The sequence below is a fragment of the Apodemus sylvaticus genome, chromosome 9, assembly GCF_947179515.1.
Source record: "Apodemus sylvaticus chromosome 9, mApoSyl1.1, whole genome shotgun sequence".
Lineage (NCBI taxonomy): Eukaryota > Metazoa > Chordata > Mammalia > Rodentia > Muridae > Apodemus > Apodemus sylvaticus.
The window spans coordinates 109,913,579-109,930,009 of NC_067480.1; the positions used below are offsets into that span (position 1 = coordinate 109,913,579).

At 44.9% G+C, this 16,431-nt stretch overlaps 1 protein-coding gene across 1 annotated transcript in view; it reads left to right on the forward strand.

Annotated features, from left to right (window-relative positions):
* The first annotated feature begins 10,338 nt into the window (after positions 1 to 10,338).
* Positions 10,339 to 16,431, forward strand: part of Il1r1 (interleukin 1 receptor type 1) — a 74,781-nt gene continuing 68,688 nt past the window's right edge. The window contains exon 1 of the mRNA XM_052193246.1: positions 10,339 to 10,624. Coding sequence (XP_052049206.1) covers positions 10,622 to 10,624 — 3 coding nt within the window. The 5' untranslated portion in view covers positions 10,339 to 10,621. The remainder of the gene's footprint in view (positions 10,625 to 16,431) is intronic.

Genomic DNA, 16,431 nt, shown 5'->3' on the forward strand with positions numbered 1-16,431 from the left:
TTAGAAACTAGAGAACAGCTAATAGCCTAGAATTCTGGATTACTTTGTATTGTGTTGAATTTCTGCTTAATGGCACACACAGTCTATGGCATACACTAAAGCTGAGTATGAAGCCACTGTCACATTATGAAGTACCATATATGATGTGTCCAATCAAGAGAGATTTGAAAGTATTGAATAGCAATTTACTTTTAATTAAGTCATTCTGTACTGGAGAGAGGCTTAATTGTAAGCTGTCTAGCATCCATGGGCAAACTGGGTTTACCTGAAATAGAGGCTGGAAATAAGGTAGGGGGCAAGAGAAGAATGAAGCCAAGACAAAGTTCTGTTAAAGGCTCTAAGTTTAATAATGAACTTTGGGTTTATAAAGGGAAAAATCCACAAAACCCATCCCCTTCTTCAGCTGTGGAGTATGTTGTAGCAGCAAGGTCAGCATAGACAGCCAAAACTTCAAGGATTCCATGGGAACCTGCAACTATAGCCAAGACAGATGTCTCTGTCCAGGTTGATAAGACCTGTCATGGTGAATGTTTAAGGTATGCTTAGCCCACTCAAGGTCGGGAAAACTGCTCAGCCTTTTCAAGGTTGAAAAAGGCCTACTCAAAGCTGAGAAGGCTACACTTAATAAGTCTCAGAGCATAATAAACAAACAACCACATAAACATTGACCTTTCCTAGCACATGAAGTAGGCAAAACCCTCTCAAATCTCAGGATGCTTTTGCGGGATAGAAGCCAGTCCCCAGGGGGTTATACAACAGTTCTAGGTGGTGGGAGAGGAGCTCTCCTCTGCCTAGTATAGCTACTGAGAAGCTGAGCCTGAGTTCCAAGGACACAGCTTCTGTGAGTTCCACTAACTCTGGCCTAGGCTCATTAGCAGCTGTCCTTGAGTAAGCTGTCTATGCTCCTATAAGCAACCTCCACTTATACTCTCATGACTTACCCTGTAAGCTCACTGGACCATTAAGCAAGATGTGATAGAATCATTCTTTGTTCTCCTACCAATGTCCTATTTGGGATAAATAGAAAAATTGACATTGCAGAAAGACTTACATGAATAGAAGAAAGTGATAGTACATCCAAATGCCAATTAAGGTCAATAAGGAGTAGGCGGTAAGATCTCAAATGACTTTTAAGCCTCCTTTTACCTTAGTTATTTTTCATATCTTAAGTGTCATGGTTACATTTTATATACTAAGGATAGTCTGAAACTCTGCTTTTGAATCAGTTCAAAAATTCAGTAACACCATTTAAGTCCTGCAGTGAACAGCCGGGAAGGGTGTAGTCTCAGTAACGTTTAGAAGCACAGAGATTTACACAGGTTTCTAGGTCAGTGACTCATATTTTGAGGTTAAACACAATAAATACCGTAACAGATTATCTCACAGTATTAAAAACAGTAAGTTCCTTAGCCATGGTTAGAACTAAAGGTACCATCCAACGTTTATAGAAATGTAGATCTAGGCAAGGAGAAAGAAAAAGAAGTGAAGTCTATAAGAGGAAAGTCTACAGACCCAAATTCTGTTTTGGCATTCCCCCCCTCCTGTCCTCAATGACCTCAGTGTCTCACTTCAAGTCACTTGGTGAGAACATGCTCTCTCTAGCACCTTGCTTTATCATGCAAGCAAAACAAAATAAAAAGAAGCCTGGCAAACAGACCAGATCAGAGGCCTGAAGGAGCTCACAGAAGCAACTGGTGCACATGCAATGCAAAGACCTTGTCTGAGTCTCTTCAAGTGCAGGAATGTGCTGTCTTTGGGTTTGGTTTGTCACATAGCAGAGTCACATAGCACTGACACAGGCCTGCTTCACTGATCTCCCACACTCTAGTAAGCTGTTTGGGTCCATTGATGAGGTGGATCATTGGAGCTGTTTTGTGTTCTCTGAGGCCCTTTTTGTCTCAGTTGTACTTGACTTTGGTACCTATCACACCAGAAGTTCAATGTTTGTCAGAAGTCACCTCGAGGCAGCGCCCCGAGTTCACTATCTCAAGTTAGTGAAGATAAAAGAGGAAGGCACTTGCTTTATTTAGACTAATCAGCAAAAAGTAAGACATTAAGGAAAAGCAAGAGAAGCTCCTGAGGACAGGCGTTCCCAAGGGAGGAGAGTGCCATTGAGCTTCTCTGAGGACTTCTACTGTGCCATGTCAAAACTGGACCATGGTTGGAATAATCGCTTTGAGATTGCTTAGCTTTCTGGGCTGTCATGGGTCAAGTCAATGGAGGGCCCTCATGCTCTGTGATGTCCCTTTGCCTGAACCAATGGCCTGAACAGACCTCAAGTGGTCTGTTCCTAACACACCAGTTAGGGGTGGTTGAAGCCCCTCTGTCCATCTCTAACTTCAGAGGTTTTGGTTATTGACCTTACATGGGAGACATTGGTCACTGGTTGGTATTGCTACCTCTGACCTTGAAGGTGTCTCAAGTGCTGCTAATTATATGAAACCCTTTCTTCTTCATAGCTACCAAGAAGTATCTCCAGGTTTTTGTTGTTGTTGTTGTTGTTGTTGTTGTTGTTGTTGCTGTTGTTGTTGTTACCTTCTTGCCTACAGGATGACATAGGCTCTACCTCTTGATCTTCATTAACTTCTTTCCTAAAGGATTGTCTGGGGCTTTCTTCCTTCTTTTTCCTTCCTTCCTTCCTTCCTTCCTTCCTTCCTTCCTTCCTTCCTTCCTTCCTTCCTTCCTTCCTTTTTTCCTTCCTTGTTCTTGTTCTCCTCCTTCTTCTCCTCCTCCTCTTCCTCCTCCTCTTCCCCTCCTCAGCCTCCTCCTCTTCCATTATGTCCTGGTCTACAGATGGCCTGGGGTCTCCTTCCTGGAAATGGGGAAAGCCTCTCTTTATAACTCTCTTCACTTACCCTGCTCTACTTGGTTCCATTATGCTGGAGCATGTGGAAGAACAGTAGTGTCCTATTTGTGTTTCTCAGAGGCTGGGGGTCAGCAGATAGCTGGCCTCTGCCAGTGGCCCAGAGCTCTATCTTTTCTCTTATCTGCTTGGTTATCTCATACCCAGCCCCGTGCCCAGTTTGTTATCATCTCCAGGGTTTCCGGCTTTGCCATCTTAATCCTCAAGCTGCCTTTTAACCCCTGAATCATTTTCATTACAATTTGCAGTTTTACCATAGGCCCCTTTCACTTACTACCTACAGAGAGATGGTTTCTGTCTCAGTCTGGTGACTTTGGGTACACAGGGCCATCCTCGTAGTCTTCTAGGCAGGTGGGATGGCCTCACTTCTCTTCTCTGGCTGTGAGCTGTCCTTGACAGTGCTTTTTATGATGGGAGCTGGGAGGGTGCATTAAAAAATAGGTCTGGGATCAGCCTTGATGATGATTACTACCTTTCTTTTTAGATGTAAGTCTCTCAGGGCAGCTGAGCACAGTCTGCTTTTATACAGGGTTCATACTAGGAAATGCCAGTCAGCTTCAACCCAGACGGTTGGTTTTCTTTTCTACCCATGCCTTTGCTTTTGTAGATAATGTGTCTTGTCTTATGATTAAATGACTATGTCCAGGAAGCAAGATGGATCTTAGATTTGTCAGTGCTGATTTCACAGTGTTACATTTAGTCTATGACTCCATGCTTTCAGAATTCCACTCTGATTAGTCAGGGACTCTAATGTGATCATCCAGTGACTTTGCCATTATACACCGGGTCCCTCAGAATGCAGCAAGAATCAGTGTTGACCTTTCCAGGTCCCGCCTTCACTTTTGCCATGGCCTTGAGAAACTTTCCCTTCTTTATCATTAGCCTCAGGAACTCTACCATATAACCTACTTGCATACCATGTGGTTCTTTAGCCAATATTATTTTAAAATACTTTTGCTTCAGATAGAAGTTAGGCCTTGTTGCTGTTTTCTGAGGCTATAATTGAATGCCTGAGGCTGGGTATTTCAAGAGAAAAGAAGACATACATTGGTGTTATGGGGAAAATTTTTTTTAATTTACATTTCAAATGATTTCCCCTTTTCAGGCCCCCCCACTCCCCAAAAGTCACATAAATCCAATTGGTTCCCTCTCCCTGTTCTCCCATCCACCTCTTCCCACTTCCCTGTTCTGGTTTTGCCTATACTGCTACACTGAGTCTTTCTAGAACCAGGGGCCACTCCTCTGTTCTTCTTGTACCTAAAAAGAACACCTGCTAACTCTCTGTGGCACGTCCAGACTGCCTCGGACTCTCTGGAGCTGCTGGTCTCTTGGCCCGCAAACTCTCTGGCCTTTCGAGGCCATATGGCCTCTGCTGGGCCATTTCACTCGGCTGTCCCTCTGTTAGCTCTCTCTCCATCTGGGGGACCCCGAGTTCCTCTCACTTCCACACACTGCCCACACACCCCACAGGCTGCCAGCTCTCAATACCCAAATTACCAGATAAAGTATGACTCTTAATCTTAAATAGTTAACAAATTGGATTTATGTATATTATAATCACAACTACAAGATGCCAATTTCCAATGATAACGGTCTTATCCCAATATTTCTAACACTATGAAACACAGAGAAACGTCACGAGCCATTGTTCATCAACTCCTGCCACGACCTCTCTCCATGTGCGCTAGTGTGCCCTTCCTCTGCATCTCCTAGCTCCGCTCCCCTTTTCCTTGTCCAATCACAGTCCCTCTCTACCTTGATGTAATGCTACAGGAGAGTTCCTGTAACACATTGGAGGCTTACAGTTCTAACAGCACTCTTGATTTTGTTGCTGTCCCCTTGACTGAGTCACACGTGGCTGCACAGACATGAGAGAGATTGCATAGAGAGAAAGGAAGGCTGGAAGGAGCCATCTTTACTCTTTCCTCATAACTCTCACTTCAGAACTAGGACTGTCACTCCAACTAGGACAATGGTCCGACCACCTTGCACTAAAGACCCACCTCTTAAAGGCCCTGTTACTTGTTAACATTACTACCCTGGGGAACCAGGCTTCTGATGCATGAACGAACCTTCAGAGACAAATTATACTCAAATTGTAGTGCTTTGAATTTGCTCTTTGAAAAAATGCCACCTCTCACTTAAATCTCCTTTTCTTGTGTCATTTGGCTCTGCACAGCTGAAGGGCATTGTGATCATGCTATGCACTGCTTGGTTGTTTGCCTCCTGGGAGGAGGTCCTCTGCTGTACACACAGGAGGCAAGAAGCACCTATGGGAGAGCTCGCAGCCTGTCGCTAGGTGACCCACTCTTCAAGGTGACCCATTTATGGGCATCTCTGAATGTATCTAGCCATACTAACCACATTGTACATTTTACTCACAAGGCAGATCTCTGCAAATTATTTTCAAGAGAAGTCCCACTTCAGTAAATTCTGAAAACCTGTGAAGCAAAAGATTGAATAAGGGCTTCACTAGACTTGACTCATTCTTGGTCAATTCATGATTCCTCTCAGCAGCTGACCTCAAGTGCCAGAAGATAATCCTTGTAATAATTCACTTGAAAACTTATCTGTCCTTCACAGGGGCTTTAAAAAAATTCCTGAAACTCAGCCATGGGTGTGAAATCTATCTTTTTACAAGATAGGGGATCAAGGGATACATTCCCCCTGAGGTTTGGTAGCTTAAGGAGAGGCACAGGGAAGACTGAATTATTTGTGTCATTGTCTGGGAATGAGAATAAAATCTGCAGGCAAAAGTCAAGTGTGGCCTCTCGTGGCTGAACACAGATCACAAAGAGCGATTGGACAGGCATGGCAGCAGTCCTTGTGTAAGAGGGCAGCGTCTAAACCAACAGAATGTGTCACTGGAAGGCATTTTAGAGATCAGCGAAGTATAGAATTTCCAGATCCAGAGAAATAGAGGTATTCTATTCTTTCTTAATGGGCCATAGATCCAAGAATAGACTCCTAGTAACAGACTGCACATACATGTACACACATGTTCATGCATCATCATGCTGTCCATACTTCTTCATCCTCCTCTCACATGTAGGAAATACATGGATTTTAGCTTCCATGAATATATTTATAAATGTGCATTAATTCCAAGTTTTTCACTTTCTAGAAAATATGGGAGTTATTGATGACTTTATATGTACATAAATACAGATGAAGTGGGAACTTAAGAGTTCTTTAGAAAGTTGTGTTGGGACAGGCAGTGCACGCCTGTAATCCCAGCACTCTGGGAGGCAGAGGCAGGCAGATTTCTGAGTTCAAGGCCAGCCTGGTCTACAGTGTGAGCTCCAGGACAGCCAGGTCTATACAGAGAAACCCTGTCTCGGGGGAAAAAAATCCAAAAAAAAAAAAAAAAAAAAAAAAAAAAAGAAAGAAAGAAAGAAAAAGAAAAAGTTGTGTTGAATGGTGTTTTGCTGGGGCAAACACGTGGAGTGCTGTCCTGAAGTGGACACAGGAGAAAGACTAAGACAGACTTGTGAAGGAACATTTAGCTGAAGCAGGCACAGGTGAAAGGATGTTTTGTTAAAGCAAACACCCATAGCTAACAAGATGCATATATTGGTCCGCCAATATAATAGTTCAGCTGTGTTTGTTGGGACTGCATAGAGAGAAATGCACCAAAAACTTCTGGTTTCTTTCTGCTTCTTTAGACCCTGTCTGATTGGGAGGGTGATGTCAGATGAGATAGGCTCATGTGCTGAGGTAAGACCCAGGGAGGATGCACGATGTTGGAGGGACAGGGAAGGACGAGGGCCCCACTGCTGCTGACTCCTGTTTGCTATCCGACTCTACCGAACTGGGCTTCTGGTGTATCTGTGAACCTGTGAACGGAACTGCTGATTTCCAGACACCACAGACAGGAGTGGCTCCAAAGAACCATTTCTAAGCAGGTCCACTTCCCCTGTATCCTTTCTCTTTCACTCCCTCTGATGGGCAGTGGGCTACAAGGGAGGTTAAAGCATTTAAGAACCATCATTAAAAATAAGTTTTGAAAAAAAATTAAAGTCACATGCAGACAATCTAGTTCTTCCAAGGACATGTGTGCCAATGACACTGTGTTATACCCACATCATCTGATGCCTTTAATACTAAATTCTCCGGAATCAGGTCAGATTGTTACATACCGTAGCACTCAGAAAGAACTAAAGTCCAGGAAAATTTCCATTAGCTTCTTGTGTTGAATTCTTATTGTCACCTATGACTCTTTGTTTTCCCTAAGCTCTGTGGGTGACTACACAGCTGGCACAGCCCAGATGGGAGGGTGTGTGTGGCTTTCCTACTTGCTAACTAAGTGTATACATCCTGAAGAAGGCACTCCTTGTTGAGTGTGAGAGAAGAAACTCTCTGCAGTGAAAAAGAGGACCAGAAACATCCCTCAGAGAGAACCTCTCCTCTTGCTGCTCAATAAGAAAAAGCTAAACTGATTAGATGGAAAAGTGTGGGGAAACCAATTATTACTTGAGAGAATTCTTAGTGCCTCAGGGGGGCTTAGTGTCCTGTCACCACTTCTTCTTCTTCTTCTTCTTCTTCTTCTTCTTCTTCTTCTTCTTCTTCTTCTTCTTCTTCTTCTTCTTCTTCTTCTTCTTCTTCTTCTTCTTCTTCTTCTTCTTCTTCTTCCTCTTCCTCTTCCTCTTCCTCTTCCTCTTCTTCTTCTCCTCCTCCTCTTTCTCCTCCTCCTTCTCTCTCCTGTCCTCTCCCCTCTTCTCCTCTCTCCCTTCTCCTCCCCTCCCATCCCCTTTCTTCTCCCCTCCCCACCCCTCCTCCTCTCCCTACCCCTCTCCCTACCCCTCTCCCTACCCCCTCTCCCTACCCCTCTCCTCCTCCCCTTCTCTCCTCCTCTTCCTCCTCCTCCTCTTTTCCCTCCTCCCCTTCTCTCCTCCTCCTCTTTCTCCTCCTCCTCTTCCCTTTCCTCTCCTCCTCCCCCTCCTCCTCCCCCTTCTCTCCTCCCCTTCCTACTCCTTCCCCCATCTCTGCTCTACCCACCCTAGGAAGCCAGAATCACCTCTGGAATGAAGCTCTACCCAGCCTCTAAGTCAGTGGAAGATAGATACTGCATTGCTGAGGGTTTTAGCTAGGTTTAGCTGTGAGCACACCAGCAGGCTTCTGTCTGAAAGCTGCAGGCACTCCAGGGCAATGGTTTCTGGGCCACCCAGAGCCTCCCTACCTCTCCCTATCTTTATAGGAGGAAAATTAAATGCAGGAGAAAAAATAGGAAGAGGAACAGAGGAGGGAGAAGGAGGAAGTGAGAGCTGAGGGGAGCAGAAGTGAGAAGAGGAGGATTAGTGGGAGGGATGTGAAGGGCAGGAAGGAGGAAGGCAGGAGAGGCAGGCAGGAGAGGCAGGAGGTGCTGAGGCCAGAGCAGTGGGAAATGCAGGGGGCGCCTTCCCCTCAGGTGCTCCCTGGCACTCTTTCCCTGTCACTGTTGTCAGCTCTGGGTGTCAGACACCGGGCACTTGGGATTCTGATCACTGAAACCATACTCTCCTAGGCTAGCTATAAATAATGGAAAGATACCTTAGCTCCATCTCTTTAAAGTGCAGAGACAGTCCGGGTTGGACCAGTGAGGAGCACTTCCTCCGTCCTTCCCAGGAAGGCCCTCCCTTGAGTGTGGACTCCATCCTGAAGATAATCTAAGTCCTTATCTTAGGAAGGCTTAACAGGAAGGAAATGCGGTGTGGAGGAATGGTGGGAGGGAATGGGGGTTGGATATTTACCAAAGTATGTTATAAGCTTGTATGATATTCTCAAAAAATTAAAAAAAAAAAACCCAAACCACTGATAGTAGCCCTTTCAGGATAAAGTTTCCACTATTGTTAAGAACGAGGTTCAATTTCCCTTGGCTTGACTGGCCCTGAAGGCCACACCGGGCAGAAGGATGATGAACTTGCTTTCTCTGAATCTACCTTCCTTCAGACCTCTAGGCACCTGGTGTTGGGACAAGCCAGCCCTTCCCAAGCCTGCTCCATGTTGGGGCAAGGGTGGAAAGTGCCACCTCTCAGCATGTGTACACCCACTGTGTGGCTAAGACCAGAGTGTCCCCATTGTAGGGCACCTTGAAATGGCCACAAAACCATCGCAAGAAGGTTACCCATCCCCAGGCCCTGCAGTGGCTCAGGGTTGCTGGCATTCCTGTCTGGGCCTAAATAAGACCATTTGCTTTCATTAATTACCAGTTCATCACAGCTGCCCAGTTGCTGCCTAGCACAAGAAAACCTTCCAGAAAAGGACACCCAGAACAGGGAGACAGACTGTCAGGAAACCACACAGTTCCTGACTGGACAAACCCTGTTCCCAAACCAATCATCTGGATCCCAGTTAAGACTTAAAGAGCTACAGCAGATAGGGCCCTACCTCTGCCTGGCTAAGGCATCTTGGGAACGGTACTTAGTCTAGCATGATGTCCTCATCTTCAAAATGGATCTAAAATTCTACGTTTCCCAGAAGAAAGCCTGACCAGGATCCTCACCAGCCCTTGCAGAGAGACGGTAAAGCCTAAAGCAGAGGGTTCATCCCAGAGAGTCAGAGGGACTGTTCTCCAGGGAACGGCGGCGGAAACCACTGGAAGACAAGGAAAGAGGGGGGGGCATTCTGTGGGGTCCCATGGAAAGAGAGTGGCAGAAAATCTAAGCACTCAAATTAAGAACAAAGGTTTAGGACTAGAGAGATGGCTCAGTGGTTAAGAGCACTCATTGCTCTTTCAAGAGGTCCTGAGTTCAATTCCCAGCAACCACATGGTGGCTTACGACCATCTGTAATGAGATCCAATGCCTTCTTCTGGTGTCTGAAGACAGTGATGGTGAGCTCACATACATTTAAAAAAATAATTTTTTTTTTTTTTAGAAAAGAAACCCACTGTTTCCTAACGGCAGTGTGACAGCCACTCTGAGTTGCATGCAGACATCTTGGGAAGGGTACCAGGAATGCCCATCAGGGCCAGCTGACAGGGGATCTCCATCCTGGAGTCGGTAGGTGACTTGCTTCCTGTGATTGCGGAGTGGAGGCTGGCATGATGACAGGCCACACTCTTATGACACTGGGAATGTTCTCATGCGTGTAGGGTCCAGGAGAAGCAGCAGTGAGTGAGAAAGCCCTGCAGCAGCCTCCCCCCCCCTTCCCCTCCTCCTCCCCGCCTCCCCAGGGTCCTGTGACATTGCCTGGAGACTCTTCGATAGACTTGGAGATGGCAGTGTGCACTGGGGGTGAGGTGGGGTTAGCTCCCAGGCCAGGCTCTGCCTGTGAAGAATCAGGGTAGGACTGTAATTCTAGGCCAGGTGTATGTTAGTGGCTTCACCTAGATTTAATGTAAGGTTAGACACGGGGAGAGAGCCTGCCTTGGGAACCGCGGGAGGCGCCCGTGCAGCCAGGGTACTGATATTTCATAAGGACTTGGCACGTTTGCTGAATGCTTCTGGCATATTGCCCAGCTCTGAGTTTCCTGTTCATAGTTCCCCAGATGTGTCACTGCAGGATTAAACCCAAGAGGCTCTGACACAGGCGTCATCAGGAGCCCACTTTCTCTGGGTCGTCTGACAAGAAGTGAGCTGTCTGTCACTCTTTTGCACCCCAGACCCAGCCCTGCACTCTGTTGGAAGCAAAGCAACGTGTAGGTAATGCTGGCCTGGCTGCCTTCAGGAGGCAGTTTTGGTTTTAACAGCCAGCCTTTGCTCAGCAGACTTCGCCTCGGGGAGCAACGCTGCTAGATGTCCTCAGAGCTCCCAGCGCCCTAAACTGTGAACAGCCAACATGGTAAGATGGCTTCCTGCTCTTTAGCATTCCCTGTCTCAGCATTTTTCCCTTCTTTTGGGGTGTGTGGAGATGTTAATTATACACTGAAGAGGTATTTGGGAAGGACAAACGGAAACTGAGTTAAGATAACACTATGCTGTTCACTTCAAGAAGACACAGCATTTCTTGGTATTCTTTGTCCCTACAGGCACGCTTAATATTAGGATGTGTGCATGAGTATATTAAGATCGCCTGCAGTTAGGTTTCAATGTGTGGGAGATTCACTATGAAATGCACGGTAACTATATTTTACGTTTAGGGCTTATTGCAGACTCCTTTGAAGCATACTGTCTGCTAGTTAGCATCACCTACAATATGCTACTTGTAAGCTCTTATAGTCATTGCTCTTGCATTGGCGGGGAGGTTGTAAGGTGAAGAGTCTTTTCTGAGGTTGATTTGAAATGCTGTGTTGGACTTTAGAACTGAGGCATCACTTTGCATTAGTCACTGTAGTATAGAGGGGCACACTCACACTAGAGAGTTCTTGGAAGAGGACAGTCTCACTAGACACTAGAGGGTGTGCTGAAGGCCTTGCAAAACTATCACTGGTTGCATTTGAAGTGATCATATACCCTACGGGCACTCAGACACACTTCCTTCAATAAGGTAAAAAGCAGCCTTAAGAACAAGTGTATGCCTTCCTTTTTATGTTTTGGCGATAGAGTCTCATGGTGTAAGCTTTCTGTTTGTAGACTTTGTGCATAGCAATAGAAAAGGTTGTGTACATACTCAAATGAAGATTATAAACTTTGCTCTGATTTCTCATTGGACACCCTAACCTGATAGTTCCTATTAACTGTATTTCTGGTAACAACAACAACAACAACAACAACAACAACTGGGACAGAATCAGAAAGAATAAAGACAGGAAATAGGAAAAAAGGGGGTGTGTGTGTGTGTGTGTGCAAATTGAAGTTTACTATCTTCCATTTAATTCATCAGATTCCAAATTGCTTCACACAGCACACTAGTTTTGTGCTGTCTTGGTGAGCTTCTAGATTGCTAGAATACACGGAGGAACTCTCCCAAAGGTGCAGACAGGCAGGGACCAAAGCATGTGCTGAGTCCCAGCATGTGTTTGAGGAACAGCTGGCCCTCTGTGGGTTTCGTGTGGGTACCTGCTTTCTATGCTCACCATAAACACGCTGATCTGCAGGGAAGAGATGAGACAATAATTGTCCAAAAGATTGGGGGAATACTTTCTGAGATTAAGATGGTATTTCCAATAGGGAAATTCATCTTTAGACGTCTTTCTTTCTTCCTTTCTTTCTTCCTTCCTTCCTTCCTTCCTTCCTTCCTTCCTTCCTTCCTTCCTTCCTTCCTTCCTTCCTTCCTTCCTTCCTTTCTTTCTTTCTTTCTTTCTTTCTTTCTTTCTTTCTTTCTTTCTTTCTTTCTTTCTTCTTCTTCTTCTTCTTCTTCTTCTTCTTCTTCTTCTTCTTCTTCTTTGGTTTTTCGAGACAGGGTTTCTCTGTGTAGTCCAGGCTGTCCTGGGACTCACTCTGTAGATCAGGCTGGCCTCGAACTCAGGAATTCGCCTGCCTCTGTCTCCCAAGTGCTGGGATTACAGGCGTGCGCCACCACACCCGGCTTAAAAGTCATTTTCAACAGCACAGACACTGGTTGAAAACTGTGGGCCCACAAACCTTATTGGCATAAGACTGACAGTCCAATGAGAGGAAAGACATGGCAGCCGTTCTGAAGGAATGCTGAAGGTCTGCTTCTAGAACGCCTTGCAAAATTTGAGACAGTACTCAGTCGCTGTTACAAAGGTAAGTACACAGAAAAGAGATGCGGAGAGCAGTTCTCCATCCAGGCAGGATGGATCCTGTGGGAGGGTCATTGTGCCTCTGCGCGTCCTTCCTCTGAGGTCTGAGTGGTTCGGCCTGGACTCAGAGACTTCAGAGTTTTAGACTATGGAGACACAATGAAGACTGTAAATATTCCCAAATCAAACATTTTCTGAAATCTGAACAGTTCTGGTCCCCAGCATTTCAGATGTGTGAAAGTTAACCTGTAACACTAACGAATATCTTGTTTTCTGAATGTATTTGCATTTTGAAGAAATATACTCACACTATATATGTTTTACTACTTTGTTGCAACAAGTTTCTTTTTATCAAGGTGTTAGGGGTTGGGGAGACGGCTCTGTGGGCAGAGAGCTCAGTGTGCTTACTAGGTAAGCAGATACATGCAGATCTGGGGAGTCCCCTGGCCAGGTAGTCTGGCCCACTGGAGAGCTCCAGGTTCAATAAGAGACCTTGTCTCAAAAGAAAAAAAAGGTAGAGAAGTGATTGAGGAAGACACCAAGGTGTCGCCACATATGCCCACATGTAACTGTACATGTGCACCCCACAAACTTTTAAAATCGCTACATATCTTATTAAATCGTATTGGTAGACAAGACATTTTCTTTTCTATTATTAACAATGTGAACATTAAACAATCATTACAGTTGAATCTTTGCATCTTCTCACGAGTACTGTGTTGGGATAAGTTCCCAGAGATGGAACCCACTGTTTAATTAATCCTAGGAGTACGCTACAGACCGTCCATCACAATTAGGCAACACTTTCACTAGCACTGGCTTTTATTAATTAATTAATTAATTAATTAATTAATTTGTTTAATGATGACTGTGCTAGTCTGAACAACTGGCAAAGAACACTTTCCTTGTTTTCAGTGACTTTGGGAACATTGGTTTGGGAAACTTCTGGCTTTTTCTCTTTTCTTTAGGTTCAGCTTATCTTTTTATTTTTTTTAAACACCAAAGTAGTGCCTTTCACTGTAACTTCTGCCAACCTAGTTTCAGAGGTCTGTGACCTCCTTTGATGTCTCTCAGAAAGTGTGCTAAGGGGGCGGGGTTAACTTCTTTTGCTCTGACTTTTACCTGGGGGAAACCTCATTAAGGTTTTATCTCTTCTTTAAAGTTGACTTAGATTCAGAGGCAGTGTTTGCTGTGTTCTAACAGCACCTGGAATGCTATTGATAAAAATGGTCCCCCACTTGTCATTTCTGAATCCATCTGCATTTAAGACAGCATGACGTCCTTCTCACAGGGATTGTTACCAACAATGTTTTGATCTCCAATGGCCATTTCTCTCCCAGGGCTTGCCTGGATTGCAGTTCACCCCCTAGTGTGTTCAAGAAGCAAATCTGGAAGAAGCCAGTGTGAGGGAGACTGAAACATTGTTACCCAGCTCTTTAAGCAAGGGAATATTCCAAAACAGAACTGTAGAGATTTAACAAAAAATCAACCAGACAGAGCTTTGCTGGGGTGAATAGAAGGTCGGTTTTGTTTCTACTCAGTGAGCCTGTAAAGTTCTTCATGGGCCTCAGAACCTAGGCTTGACCAGAGCATGAGTCAGGCGAGGAGAAGGGCAGAGTGGCTTTTACTCCACCCCAGACCATGGCGAGGCTGTGCTGATCAGGGCCAACCTGTTTATTCTGAGGAAGGAGAGAAGCTACTGCTGGTCAGAGAATTGTAGACCTGAGACCCCACCTGTGTCCCTTTTACATCCACAAATGAAGGGATCATTTTTGCTAGCTTGTTTTGAAGATCAATAAACCAAGGCACCAAGAATTGAGTCTGTTGAAGTCAGAGCAGACATTGCTGTGGAGGTAGGATTCTTGGTACAGACAGCCTGACTCTGGAGGAGTCCTTGGGGGACTTAAAACATTGTGTGGTTCTGAGCCACTGCTCTCTTGAGTGTATGCTTACATCTTTCTAGACCTTCCTTATGGAAGAGAAAATGTTATGCTTTTGTTTGTTTTGTTTTATTGTACATATTATTTCGTTTCTTTCCTAGGAACCTAAGTGTCACCCTTAAGCATTACCAAAGATCCCAAAGCTAAAACTTTTTGAGCCACGTTCACACAATGCCACAAGTGAAAAATTACAGCCACAAAACTTTGCTTCATGCATAAGATTACACAAAACATTATATCAGATAGTGTGCAGGAGATTTAGGTGAAGCAAATGGATCTCACTCTCTAAGGCATTTTTTTATGTTCATGCAAATATTCCAAGATGTGAAAAAAAAGTAAAAGCCCACAATTTTTTGCTAACTCAGATAAAGAATACTCATTATTTTTCTGCTCCTGGACTAGATAAGCAAGTCAAGACTCAGCACATCAGTCAAAAGCCCACCGTGAAACCCACGAGGATGCATCAAACGCCCTTCGCTCCAAACCCATGGACCTCCAGGTCCTCCACAGCTGAGAGCTAACGCCCACAGTTCTTTTATCAAATGTCCTTGGATGTTAACTGCTGCCTTTGGAGGTGCTGAGGCGATAAGCTCTGTCAGAGCTCTTTCTTAATCTCTCTGAATCTACAGGGGCAGTAGAAAATGTCATCTGGTTTGAATTCTCTGACCATGTTCTCCCTGGCTGGATATTCAGTTTATCTTGTCAATCTAACAATGATAGGTGCCTGAAATAGGTGGAGACGCTTTAACCTTTCACCTGCTGAGCCTGCAAGCCATGACCACAGAAGCTCAGGGACTGTCTCTGAGACGCCTAGGCTGAGCTGCAGGCCCAGCGGTAGAGGCCACTTGTAGCTTCTCATGATCAACTTCTCTGTCCGCCCTCTGCTTAGCTGTCCAGGTTATAAACTGGGCATGCATACAATTACAGAGGAATGTCTGTTTACTTTTGGTTAAACTTTTCCATGAACTGTTGCAATCTTAAATTTAATTAACTTACTGGCAGTGCTGTGGATTGGACCCAGGGCCTTCCATATTCTAGGCAAGCAGCTGGGTCCCTTAACCACACCCCCCAGGTTTAACCCTATAATTTGAAGGTAGGATAGATAAACACTAACAGTGCATGATTTTGTCTGTCTTTATACATCTTCATAAATGTAGCTTCGGGGGTCTAGATGGTAAGATATTTCGTAGGTCACTGATTTTTTTTAAGTAGGTGACACACAGCTTATTCGCATCTATACTTAAAAGACTGTCCAGCATGTATAGTGCCTGTGTCTGTGTCTCCTCCCTTTCCTAAGCATCCTCTTTCTCTGGTCTTTCACAACAGGCGCTCTTCTGAAGGGCTGTTTGTTGGTGTCCACTTCTTCTTTAAAGTGCACACTGTTCTGGATCCTGTTCTATTTCTGTTTCTGCATTTTAATTCTCTGGAGGTGTTTGTAGTCCTTAGACATATTCATCAGTGTTGCAGTGGATAACAGCTTGCTCCTGTCATTTTGCAGACGTCCAAGCACTGGTGCCTGTAAGCTGAATGTGACTCAGATAAACACATCACTTCCCATCCACGCCATCAGCTGATACCAATAAGCAGCCTGTATTAGTTTGGGTTCTCTAGAGTCACAGAACGTATGGATAGTCTTTATATAGTTAGGGAATTTGTCGATGACTTACAGTCTATAGTCCAACTCCCCAACAATGGTCAGCAGCAGCTGTGGATGGAAGTTCAAGGATCTAGCAGTTTCTCAGTCCCACGAAGCAAGCAGGCAAGGAAGAGTGAGAGAACATCTTCCTTCTTCCAATGTCCTTATATATCTCCAGCAGAGGGTGTAGCCCAGACTAAAGGCTGTAGGTCTCCAACAGAGGGTGTGGCCCAGATTATTGGCGTGTGGGTCTCCAGCAGAGGGTGTAGCCCAGATTAAAGGTGTGTGCATCCATGCCTTTAATCCCAAATGATCTTGAACTCGGAGATCTCATTGTCTTAGCCACTATGCTTCAAGTTCTCCATGCCAAGATCCAGGTCAGAAACTTATATCTCTGAGCCTCCAAATTAGGATCATAGGTGAGCCT